The sequence below is a fragment of the Martes martes genome, assembly GCF_963455335.1.
Source record: "Martes martes genome assembly, chromosome: 17".
Lineage (NCBI taxonomy): Eukaryota > Metazoa > Chordata > Mammalia > Carnivora > Mustelidae > Martes > Martes martes.
The window spans coordinates 28,286,392-28,299,216 of NC_137905.1; the positions used below are offsets into that span (position 1 = coordinate 28,286,392).

Consider the following 12,825-nt stretch of genomic DNA (forward strand, 5'->3'; position numbering starts at 1 on the left):
AGGACCTCGCATGTTTAAGGGGTGTCCTGCACTGAGATACATTGGTTAGGACCCCTCCGCCCCCCTAGAGGTCATGTCAGAGTTCACAGAAACCCCCTCTGGAGTTCACAGAAGGTCCGCTCTGCCTCATTTCACAGAGGGAGAATGCCAAGAGGGGTTGACTTGCTCCAGACCAGAACCCTCTCTCCCACTCCCCAGGAGTCAGGCCCCAGGATCCAGAGCTTTCCAGAGCCCTGACAAGGATCTTACCTGTAGCAGTTGTTGTCAAATTTGTTGTAACTGGCAAAGGCAATCAGGACTCCAAATCCAGCCCCCAAGGAAAAGAATATCTGGGTTGCCGCATCGATCCAGACCTGAAACGGCACACAAGGGCCATCACCCTCTGGTTCCTAGAGGTCGGGAGGGCTGCTCCAGGAAGGAAGGGGAGTCTCAGGGATGTCTGAGATCCGAGGAAGTGAGGTCCAAACTGGCGATGGGCAGCCACACAATCCCTCCCCAGAAGCCTGCTCAAACCTTCGGTGGAGAGAGACCAGGGCCCCTCTAGAAGCCCCTGGCTTTGGTGATCAGGAATGAGCTCAGCCTGGACAAACTCGCAGGCTCAGTCTGATGTCCAGATTTTCAATGAAAGTTAGGAAACTCACAGTGCTAGGCTAGGAGGGCAAAGGGTAGGACCATCTCCGGAGTTGCACAGATGGCAGCTTCAGAAAAGGAACAAGGATTCCCAGGAGCTTCCACCAGCCCACGGACAGTGCTGACTCCTCGGGGGAGGAGGGAGGGCACGGGGGTTACTCATTCCATCTTCTGGGTGTTGAAGACACACTTCTGAAGCCCGGAGCTCTGAGCACTGCCCCCAGCCGATCCCTAGCCCTGGTCAATTTCACGTGTGTGCACATCTGCGCGGGGGGCACAGTTATACCCAGCCCACTTGGACCGAGTTGGATTCTCGAGTTTTCCGTCACCTGGCTCATGTTATCCTAGGCTTCCCTTACTCTGCGAGCAAAAGGTGGAAAAAGAGAAGCAATCCGATGGGGGAGGAGGGGTCTGCTCCCTGGGGCATCACGCGGGCTCAATTTCTACTCATCGGAAAGACGGGGTGTTTGAACAGGTGGGGAACAAATAGAACTCCGACTCGTTTCACGATTTACAAGACTGGGCGAATCCTGAGCTCCGTTATCGTTCTGACAGTTCCTGAGGAAGTAGGGTTTCCCCTGGGTTACTGGACGATAACACTGCAGTGTATTGGGACATCGTAGCTATGGGAGGTGTGTACAGGGACGCCTCCTTCCTAAGCCTGTGTTGTTCCCGCTGCCGCGATTGCTGTGGGTTCAGAGAGTGTGAAGAAGCCTTCGGGAAGAGTGAGGGGGAAATCCCGAGATGTCGTCAGGGATGCGGGCTTCAGGGAGGATGCAGAAATGACATCGGCCACAGCTGGAAGATGTTCAAGGTACCGGGCACCTCCATGGCTGTCTCTGATCCCAACCTCATCCCGCTGCCTTGGGCTCCCCTCCACATTCACCCCACCTGCATTTTGTCTGTGTCTCTCACAAGACAGTGGGATAGAGGAGGCTGGGGCAGCACGGGGGCAGTCAGCAGGGTCCAGATCTCCCTGTGGCGGCTGCGGCTGCCGCTGCTTCTGCCCACATCATGGGATGGCAGCAGAGGGCGGGGCTGGGGATGGGATCGTGGAATTAGGGCTGGGGTGGCTGGGGTGCGGGCAGCTAGGAGGCCATGGCGGAGCGGATCATGGAATTAGGGTTGGGGTGGTTGGGGTGGGGGGAACTGAGAGGCCATGGCAGGCATCAGGACCCAGGACAGAGTGCTGCTCCCCTTGGAAAGAGGGGTCTGCAAAGGACACCACATGGGCCCACAGAGTCCTGGGTCATCTGAGCCAGGAGACCATCAGGTACAAATCAAACGGCATTGGTCAGACTGTGAAGTTGTAGCCCGGAGAGGGAACGCTCTGTCCTCTGTCCCAGGCTCTGCCACAGATTTGTGGCCGATCTGGGACCAGATTTCCTGCCATCGCTTGCCCCAAGAACCCTCCCCAACCCCGGCCTGAAGGCCGGTGGTCCCAGGCACTGACCGTGGCCTCTTTCAGGCGGTAGAAGTCGATGTGCAGGTAGGCGTTGATGCCGTTGGAGGCGCCGGGCAGCGTGATGCCATGGACCAGGAGCACGAAGAGCACGAGGTAGGGCAGCGTGGCTGTGATCCACACCACCTGGCAGTGGACAGGGGCGGGACCGTGGCGTCAGATCCGTGCCCAGGGAGCCAGGCGTGCCCTCCCCAAACTTTCCTTCACCCCGTGCGCATATCCGAGGCTCCATCTCTTGGCCAGGCCACTCCCTCGGGCAGCCCGGAACAGGTGGGAGAGTCCGCACACGCAGGTGGCCCTGCCCCAGAAATGAAGGGCAGCCAGGACAGGGACGAGGTTCTCACGGCTCCCAACACCTCCTCTTCTCTGAGCTGCCTCTACTGACACCCTCAGGTTGCTCCAGGCAGATCTAAGCATGCCCACCTTTATTTCTCCATCCGCACTCCCTCCCCCGACTCCTCTCTCCACTTCCTGTACCTTCATTCATACATATCCTCCCAGCTCATTGCCCAAGAAGGGATTCATTGTCCAAGAAGGGCTGTGGTGGGGCAGGAAGCAGAGTCTCTGACTGTTCTTTATCTTAGGTAGGATTTAGGACAAAGACAGACCGTCTCTTCCAGAAACCCATACAGAAAGAGATTAGCCCCAGACTTAAAAGCGACATTTTTCTTACCCCCTTGCCCAAGGTGGAAGAACAGAGACCAAAAGGAGGGAGAGAGGAAGGTTATACGGGCTTCGTCGCTGTCCCTGCTCACTCCTGACTACACATTAGAGTACTCTGGGCAAAGTTATAGTTTAAAATGTCAAAGTTCAGCTCCTAGTCTCGGGGTTTCCAATTTAATCGGTCTGTAGTGAGGCCTGTACTTTGGTAGGTTTTGAAAGCTTCCCCCTTCCCTGGTGATGCAACTGGTCAAGGTCAAGGTCAAGGTCAAACATCACTGCTTTAGGCAGCTGCAGCCCTGGAGAGCCTTGTGGAAAGGAGGCTGCGCCTCCAGCAAAAAATCTGCTCGGGGCTGGGTTAGCCAGACTGAAGAAGACTCAGCTCAAACAGAAGAGGACACAGGACTTAAGGACCAGAGGGTCCCTCTTCTCAAAGCCCTGGCACTAGGCAGCCCCTAGAATCTTCACACATCCCTGGGGAGAATATGGAAGCCCTGAAACATAACGAAGGGTAAAATTCTTTCCTGGGCCAGAAAGATATGGGCTCAATACAAAAAATGAAATGTGAAAATAAAAGTTCTGTTTTCCATATTTACATGGAAGGACTGGGATTATCCTCATTGTCTGTCTTTTCCATTAAACCAGGGGCTCCTTGGAAGCAATATCCCAATATTTTTCAAACTTGTATCATGCACATGACATACATGAGTGTTTATAAAACATTTGTTAGATAGAGAGCTAGATGATTAGACAGCTGCATAGATGAATGACTGGATGGAGTGATAGATGGATGGATGACTGGACAGTTGTATAGATGAATGACTGGATGGATGGTTGGATGGGTAGATGGATGGATGGATGATTGGACAGTTATACAGACAAATGATTGGGTGGATGGATGGATGGATGGATGAATGGATGGATAGATGGATAGATGACTGGACAGTTGTATAGATGAATGATTGGATGGATGGTTGGATGGGTAGATGGATGGATGGATGATTGGACAGTTACACAGATGAATGATTGGGTAGATGGATGGATGGATGGATGGATGGATGGATGACTGGACAGTTGTATAGATGAATGATTGGATGGATGATTGGATGGGTAGATGGATGAATAAATGTTTGGACAGTTACACAGATGAATGATTGGGTAGATGGATGGATGGATGATTGAACAGTTGTATAGATAAATGATTGGATGGATGGATGATTGGATGGCTGGATATACAGTTGGGTAGATAGTTAAATGGTAGATGGATGGTTGGGTAAGTAAATTGTTGAGTATATGGATCGGTAGACACATAAGTGAGTGAGTGACAGTTCTGAAGGTTAGTGGATGACCATGTTAGTCCGAGAACAAATGAAAGAATGAGCAAGTGAATGAATGAGCAAATGAGTCAGGGAGTAATTAAATGCGTCAGTGGTTGCTCAGGTCTTCTGAGGGAACCAGAAGAGGAATCAGGCTCCTCTGTTTCATGTTATCATCTTGTTCCTCCATTGTTCCCCTGCTCTGTGTGGGAGGGGGTGGAGACTTTGTGGGTCTGTTTTCTTTCAGAAGTGTAGGAACGGGAGGACAAACTGTCAAAAACAAGTAAGGAAGAAAACATGCCTTGAAAAGCAAAGCCATTGCATCTGGTTGATTGGCCTCACATCAGCCTGGATTTATTCTCCCAAACTGGGACCAACAGGTCTAACTCCTTGGTGACAGGCATGGGAGGGGCCCTCATATACCTTTGCACTGGGTCTTAACTGCTGTGTTCCCCTACAACTCCTGGCACCAGCTGCAGGCCCCATGGCCAGCCCCACAGGCCAGGTGAGACCATACTCCACCCATCAAAAAACATCCTCAGGTCTGACTCCAAGGAATCTCCCAGGGGATCTGCAGGCAGCACTCATTAGCCATGTCTGAGGCTCAAACGTAGGATTTAACTGGGAACATATCAGGACACAAGAAACATCAGGACATGACTGAGTTGACCCTGAAGGCAGCCAAGCATCAAGAAAGGTGAGCTTGTCTTGTCTACGCACATGTACTGAAGGTGAAACCATCTGTGTCTTATGGAAAGTTCTCGGAATTGTTGGCAGAAGTGAGTTCAGCTGCCAAAAATCTTGTGCAAAAAGGAAGGCCCTGGATCCTTGGCGAATCACTAGCTCCTACAAACACGTGCCCAGTATGCACACTGGACAGAGAAGGGACACTTGGGCTCTTGTCATCTCCACCCCAGGCTTTTCTGCTCTCAAAATTTTAAATTTCATTGCATCTCTGGCCACAAGAAGCTAGATTTGGCCAGTCTCTGAGCAGGACATAAAAGGAAGGACAAGCAGCCCATTGTTTAGTCAAGTGTCCTCAGTCCCCAAGGGAGGCCAGTGCTTTCCGTCACCTCAAATCCAACTTCTCACCCACTTCCTGTTTCTATGGATAAAGGGCTAGGATGTGCTTGGCTCCAGGGTGCCAAACTCAAACCAACGGCTGATAATCATAACAAAGACGAGCTTCATTAGAACTTTCTAATGAACAGAGCTCCCTGAAGACAGAATGAGCTTCCCAGGGAGATGGGGAGATGGTGAGGTCCCCATCACTGAAGGTGTGCAAATCTTGCCAGAGATTCATTCATTAGGCAAAGGATTGCCCAGATCTAGGGGAGGCTCATGGACCAGAGACATCGGATCACCTAGGAGCCTGTCAGAAAGGCAAACTCCCACCTCACCCCCATAGAATCAGACTCTCAAGGTGAGACCCAGCAATCTTGAGTTTTGACAAGCCCTCCCTGTGATTCTCATGTGTGTTAAAGGTTGAGAAGTACTGCTTGGGGTCACCACTAAGGTCTCCCCTGACACAGCCATGAAAAATGTCCGTGTTTTATCCCTACAAAACTGCATTGATTTAACCTCTAATGATTCAGAATGTGTGATCCTCCAAACTGGGTTTTAGGGACATTTGCACAAATAATGAAGACATATAAGATTTGTGGGGTGAGGGGTATGTACGGATGTTACATTTAAAAAAAATATTTTAGCCTCTTCACTGCTCATAAGCAGATGATACACTTCACTATAACTGGGTCTGATTCAGTCATTAAAGACAGGCAGACCAGCTCACACGGAGCCATGGGGTGGGGGGGGGAAGACTTGGATAGAATTACGACTTGAAACTCACAAGGAACAAAATGAACTTTCTATTTAAAAATTCTAAAACTTGAGTTTTTTGTTTTTTTTTTTTTAATTGGTCCAGCTTTCTCCCCAACCCCACCCCTCTTCACCAGAATCTGAAGGATGTTCTGCCTTTTCCCATCCCCCAAACAGCCCAGACCCTGGCCGTGCCGCGGGCAGAACACGGTGGCCCAGCTCCCAGCCAGTTCTGTTGTCTTGATTTATCTGCAGACAGAGGAGAGCTCAAGATTTCTGAAAATTTAGTCCAATATGTAAACAGAGCAGGTAGGAGCCCGGGCCCACGCCTCCCCCAGTTACACAGAGCGGGCGGCAGAGCCTGCAAACCTCTCAAGCGGGGACGGAGTCCTGGAAGTGGGGGCTACAGAAGGAGTCAAAGGCAGCATGAGGATCCTCTATTGAGCAATTTCCACCGGCCAGCCCTGCACCAAGGACCTCTCCTCCATCCTGCCAGGTGCCACAATTATTAACGGCCCTCGGTAGGGAGCAGCCTTAATTCCAAGGTCACCCAGCAGGAAAGAGTGGTGCATGGACTCCAACCCAGGTGTCTGGCCACAAAGCCATGTTCTTAATCACTCACTCCGCTGTTGATCTGGGAGCCAAGGCCAAGTCCTGGCCGAGCTCAAGACTGCGGTGACACCCTGTCCCCCCTCCAGGCCTTGGCCTCCCGGTGTGTACAAGCCACGTGGAAGAGATGGCCTCTGTGTGCCTTCCAGTCTGACATTTAGGGGCTCGGTGACTGGGCTTATCATCCAAGAGCCAAGTTCAGCCAAGGACTCCGGAAATGGGGGAGGCAAGCAGGACTCCAGGATTGCAAGTGTGCGTGCTGACTCCAACGGACTCCCTGGGGGTAACTCCCCACTCAGACCTCTGCCCTGAGCCCTGAGGTGGTCAGTGGGCTGAGGTCAGAGTGTGCGCTGTGTGGTCACCCCTTTCCCTGATTCAGACTGTGCCCCGCCCCCCACCCTCCCAGCTGCCACGGTGGAGTCACATCTCCTCCCAGGCCCCGAGCCTCCACTTGCCAAGACGGGAAGTGTGAACATTTGCAATTCATTTCGGGCTGCTCCGAGGAGGCTGTGGAAGCCGGCTAAGAAAAACTCCGTCCTGTTCCAGATGCAGCCTGGGCAGAAAGAAGCAATGCTCTCGAGTTTCTCGCGAGCCAGTTTATAAAAACAATTCAAGACAGGGCACCGGAATGTCCTGAGTGAGGCCCCACATTCTGGAAAGCTCCCTCCCCAGAGGCTGCCAGGGGCCCTTCCCCGTTCAGCCGCCAGAATGCTGGCAGATTTACGCAAAATGTGGAACGTGGCTTCTTTTGGGGGGATTTACGGGAAATGTAGGCTGGGGCTGCACTTTGACGCGTTTCCACCTGGGGGGGGGTTCCCAGGGCAACCTTCCCACCACTGGCCCCTCCTTACACTCCGAGGGGAGGCGTGACTCCCTGAAGGTGCATTTGAGCAGAGGAGCTGAGCATGCTCAGCCCTGCGCCTTCTTAGCATTGTCTCCCAGCTGAGAACTCCGGCTCTGCTCCCGAGGAAGGGCTATGGTAGGTGGGACCGGCTGTACCAACTCTGGCGATGGCTACAGGGCATTTCACCTTGAAACAGAGTTATCAGAAGCTGTGGGGGCCTCATGCCCAGGCCAGAAGCCCTTCTGCAATTCTGCCACCTGCTCCTGATATCCAGGAAAGGCGCAGAGGGGCTGGACCAGGCCGGCCCGGGGCTTCGGCATCTCTGTGGCTTTACTTAGGCGGTTCCTCCTACCAAACCCCCCTCCCTCTGCCTTGTCCCTATATGCTCCTGTCCTTAGAGACCTGGGCCAAATGCCACCTTCTCCATGGTCCTTAGCTCCAAGAGCGAATGCTGATGGAGGATCTCTCACTTTTTTCACCAAGACAACTCATGGTAATAAACTCCTTGCACACCGACACAAAACAAATGCAAACATGCGGATTGCTAGAGCTAAAATCCAAACTCCACAAGCCAGCTCTGCCTTGACTAGGTGTGTCCAATCCGACTCCTCGTCAAAAAATGGTGGCGATTGGCTAACTTGATTTAAGGACCGTTGAAACATCCAGTTTGTGCTTCAGTTAAAATGCAACCCGAGTACCTGATATGAAATGACCTCTAAGGAAAGGTCAAAAAATTAAAAAAAAAAAAACAAAAAAAGCAAGACATAGACTAGTGTGTGTACAGCTTGTGACCATCACTGTTTATGTTGAGGGAGACACACGTGTCTCTAGATGAAGACTCAAGAAACTAGTCCCACTGGGTGACCCATGCCTGTCTGTAATGCCCAGAAGAGGAGAAGCGATGGAAGGACCCTATCTCGTCTATTCCTATGTCATTAGTACTAGCATCAAGCCTTGCACATAGGTGTACATAGACGCTAAATGTGTTGCACTGAATTCAAAAGAACACTCAGTGAGGCTCCCCAACTTATGATCCACGCACCTCTTTCCTTTCTTTCTACCTTCCCTCCTTTCCTCACGAATCCTTCACTAAATGCTTATTGAATACCTACTACGTGCCAGGCGCTGGGATGGTAACAGTCCTCACCTGGTTTTGCCCTATCTCAGAATTGCTCGCAGCCCTGGTCTACATTTTTTGGGAGGGGGGTGTCCTCCTTGGGGCAGACACTGTGTCTTCATCATGCCGAGAGGAAGTTCCATGTCAAGCCTTTCTTGACAGATGTGAGCCCCACTGGCTGCTGGTCTCCTGCCACTATCTTTGTTCTCAACGGCGTGGCCAAGGGCTCTAGGAATATGAGGGATCATCCTGACACAGGCCACTTGCCCCATCGCATGTCCAGTGGGTCTTCTCACAAAGTCACACCTGCCTGATTATGGTAGACTGTTGCCTCGTGACCTCCAGTGAATCCGTGCCTGGGTTAGTCCCCACCCACACGGACTCTGGGCTTTACCACAAGATTTGTGTTGGGCGTTGGGCCAACAGCAAGAATGATGCAAGCAGAGACGGGAAGAGCTACTTACACACTGGGGCTTGTCTGCTTGGAACTGCTCTTGGAACTCGGCCGCCATGCTGTGAGAAGCCCAAGCCACTTGGAGAGGTTTTGTGGAAACGACCCAAGACACTCTGGTTCACGGCTGCAGCTGGGCTCCCAGCCACCACCAACTACCATCTCTGAGTGTGCGCCATCTTGGACATTCCAGCTCAGCCAAGCCCCCAGATAGGAAGCCAGGCCACATCACATGGAGCAGAAGGCCTATTGGATCTCAGTCAACCCCAGCATCATGAGAGGTAACAAAATGGTTCTTTAATATCACTATGTCTTGGGCTGTTTTGTTACACGGCAGTAACTAATCACAGCACTGGAAAGAGCATTTCTCAACTACAGCCTCTTGAGGACAATCAAGCCCCCCATGGGCCCCATAGGGTCCAAATGGGGTTGTTCTGACATTCCCGGGCTCAGAATCAATATGGGTCATGAGATGCGTGTACTCCCCTCTGAGGGACTAAATCCAGGGGCGGTGGGAAGTGTCACCCAGGTCAGTATGCCAACTCTGGTGGCCCCACCCCTCCCCTCCCCATGCCCCCTCCCCAGGAAACCTAGACCTTCGCGGTGACTCAGAACTGTGCCAGTTGAAGCACACGGATTTGATAGTGAAGAAAATGCTTGTATCCCAGAGAAGGATGCAAACGGGCATCAAATTTTAGATCAGAATTTGTGATTTGTCAAATACATGTCAATAAGTCACTTTAGCTTTTCCCCCAAGACCCTCAGGATGTCCCAATCCCTGCGAGCTTTGGTAGAGAAGTGTGGAACCCTGCTGCACCCCCTCCCCCCACTGCTGGGGAGCCTTGGGCTTCGGGAAGGGAAGGGACTTGTTGCAGGCCTCCCAGTCAGCCAATGGCCGAGCTGGGGGTGGGGGGTGGGGACGAGGCAAAGCCAGGCTCTATACCTCCCCTCCCACCCTGGCTTTTTACCAATTACCTAGTGATAGCTAGACAAAAAAAGATCTTCTTTTTCAGGCCAATGTCCCAACTTAAATAGAAACAAAGACATTACCTTTCCTGATGTCTTCACACCTTTCCAGAGGCTGAAAAACAGGATGACCACGACGACCATCAGACAGAGCGACAGCTGCCACTGGGGGAGGCCAATGTCATGGATCCCGCTGCTCTCATGCAGGTGCAGGACGCCACGCCTGCCCGGAGGAGAGGGGAGGGGCCGGGGGAGACGGTGGCGTCAGGCGGGATGACCGAGGCTGTGGCGCCACCGGCCAGTCCCCCAAAGCTCCCAGTGATGGAGACTGGCCTTGGGCTGCACCAGCCACTGCCCTGCATTGTGTGGGCCTGTCCTGCATAGTGGTGGCCAGTGCTGGGGACGGGTCTGCCCTGGGCCAGCAGATCATCTGTCAAATTCTTCCCGCTCACGTCTGTTTTCAAAACAGTAACACAAATCTCTTGAGTGCCACCAGCATGCTGGTCCTGGGGAGATGGTGGGAAATAACAGGAAAGTTCCAGCCTTTCAAGAGCTCACAGCTTGGAGCAGTGGTTCTCAATAGGAGCGATGGGGTAACTCTGAACTTCCCCCCATTCCGGGGGACAATGGAACATTCGGCAGGGTGTGGAGACCTCTTTGATGGTCATGAATTAGGAGGGAGGCTGTGCTCCTGGCATCTGGATGATTGTGACCGGTGTCGTCCTACAACGCACAGGACAGCCTCTAACATCAAGGAATCATCCAATCCCAAATGTTCAATTTGTTGAGTTTAGACATCCCTGTCTAGGGACTAAGATGAGAACAAACATTCCTTCTCTTTGGGAAGAGCCACTAAAGCTAAAGGTAGGCATATCCCGTGCCCTGGCAACTCCATTCCCGGGCATTCACTTAATAGGAATGTGTACATATGCTCACCAAAACACATATTCTAGAATGCTCATAGCAGCATGAATCACAATCACCTCAAACTGAAAAAATACTCAAATACCCATCCACAGTAGAATGGATAAATCATGATAAATTCATAAAATGAGATATCATGAAGCAACCAGTTCTCTATGAATGGACCGCTCACACGAAATTCTGTGAGAACTCAAAACCAAACCCAAAGAAGTCGGTACCTTCTGTTTAATGCCACTCATATAAACTACAACAGGCAAAACTAACCCCAGGAGTTAGAAGTCAGGAAAGGCAGGTGCTCCCTAGGTGGGGGAGAATGGGAAAGGACACTACGGGAGTTTCTGGGACACTAGTCAGTTACGTTTCTAGATCTGGGCGCTGGCAACATGGCTGCGATCCATCTGTGGCATTCTGGAACCACCCCTCAGTGATGTGCACTTCTTTACAATGTGGTGTCCTTCAATAAGAAGTGAGGTGTTTGAAAGTAAGGAAAACAAACAACTACAAGAAAAATGAGGTTGGAGACTACTGGGATTCCTCATTCGATCTACAGTAAAGAAACAATAAATAGAATTGCACAGGAAATGACCAACTGCTAATTAGAAACTAATCTAAGTCATTAGGATCTACCTGAATGTCAAGTTAGACCAAATGAAAAAATAGTAGACCAGGTCACAGGGGAGGGAGGTTCCCCGCCCCCCAATTCCACATCCTTACAAGACAAAGAAGGCAGAACTGTTTTCGTGGAAGAGGGGACAGCTTGGGAAGATGTTCTCCCTGCACCCAGATCATTCATCCCTCAGTGAGGGCCCTCTGGGAGCAGGTTCATCCTGGGCCTCACCAGCACACGATGCCTTGTGTGTGGGGGCGGGCGGGGGGCTTACATTCTAGTGCCAGCGACAGGATTACGAGCACAGTCACAATAAAGTGTGACCAGGGTTGGGAGCTGAGAGAGCTTCAAGGGCACCCAGAACTCGTCCCTGCTGTCCTCCACTGTACTCCACACTCAGAGGCTACAAACTACCGATACCCTTCAAGGCCTTCTCCAATGTCACCTCCTCTGGGAGGCCTCCATGATCACCCCTGGCATGGATCTTTCAATCCTTCCAGTTCCCATGGCTCTGGGCTCATTTCCCAAGCCATGCCTGCTCTTGCCACAGGAGGGCTGGCTGCCTACAAGGCTCTCCCTGGGGTAAGGAGGTGGATGGGCCATCTCTGGGTCCCCAGTGCTAAACCCAGGCCTCACAGGTAGGCCTGTTAACTCAGAGAATATTATTGGATCAAGAACAACTGCTTATAACCTTTCTTGCTAAACCCAATAACCCATCTTCTAAAAAATGAGACCCAGGACCCACCCAAGAGGAACCAGGGAGCCCAGAGGGTCAGCCTCCCACAGGCCCTCACTTCTCTCGGCAGCTCCTCCCCCAACCTGGACGGGTCCTCACCCTTCTGTCCAGGTCCCTTACACTGTCCAGGGCCACTAGTGTTAAGAGCTGAAAGTATCTTGATATATTGTCCTTCCCTAGAGGAGTGCTTTAACTCAAAAGGAGGACACACTAATGGCAAAAGTTTGCACGACCACAGTGGATAAATGCGGGGGTGGGGGGGTTGTCAATTGTCTCTCTGCCTGTCTGCATCTCTGTCTCTCTCTCCCCTCCATCCCCCTCCTTCCTTCCCTCCTCTTTCTCCTCCACTCCCCCCAAAAGAGAAATTCAAGGTATGGAGAATGTCACTTAGAGGCCTAGCAAATTCTTACCCTGCACATTTGAATCAGGCAGAGATCTTTTTAATGAGTCCTGATGTCTGGGCCCCGCTCTCAACCAATTAACTTAGAACCCATGGGGGAATGGGCCTGGGCACCAGCATCTTTTAAATTCCCTGGGAGATTCTCCCGGGCAGCCAAAGCTGAGATCGCCCCCCCCCCCAAAGAGGTCTGTCTAAATTATAGGTTTTCTTTAGAGCAAGCTTGAGTCTTCCAGAAACTGTCTTTACTTTCCTGGCAAAACAAAATTGGCTTTCTGAGCCTATGGG

At 51.7% G+C, this 12,825-nt stretch overlaps 1 protein-coding gene across 1 annotated transcript in view; it reads right to left on the minus strand.

The window, feature by feature from the left end:
• SLC6A2 (solute carrier family 6 member 2) overlaps positions 1-12,825 on the minus strand; it is a gene marked incomplete at both ends in the record, with an annotated part of 43,884 nt that overhangs the window by 7,608 nt on the left and 23,451 nt on the right. The window contains 3 exons of the mRNA XM_080828813.1: positions 250-353; positions 2,084-2,218; positions 9,958-10,096. Of these exons, the coding sequence (XP_080684939.1) occupies positions 250-353; positions 2,084-2,218; positions 9,958-10,096 (378 nt within the window). The remainder of the gene's footprint in view (positions 1-249; positions 354-2,083; positions 2,219-9,957; positions 10,097-12,825) is intronic.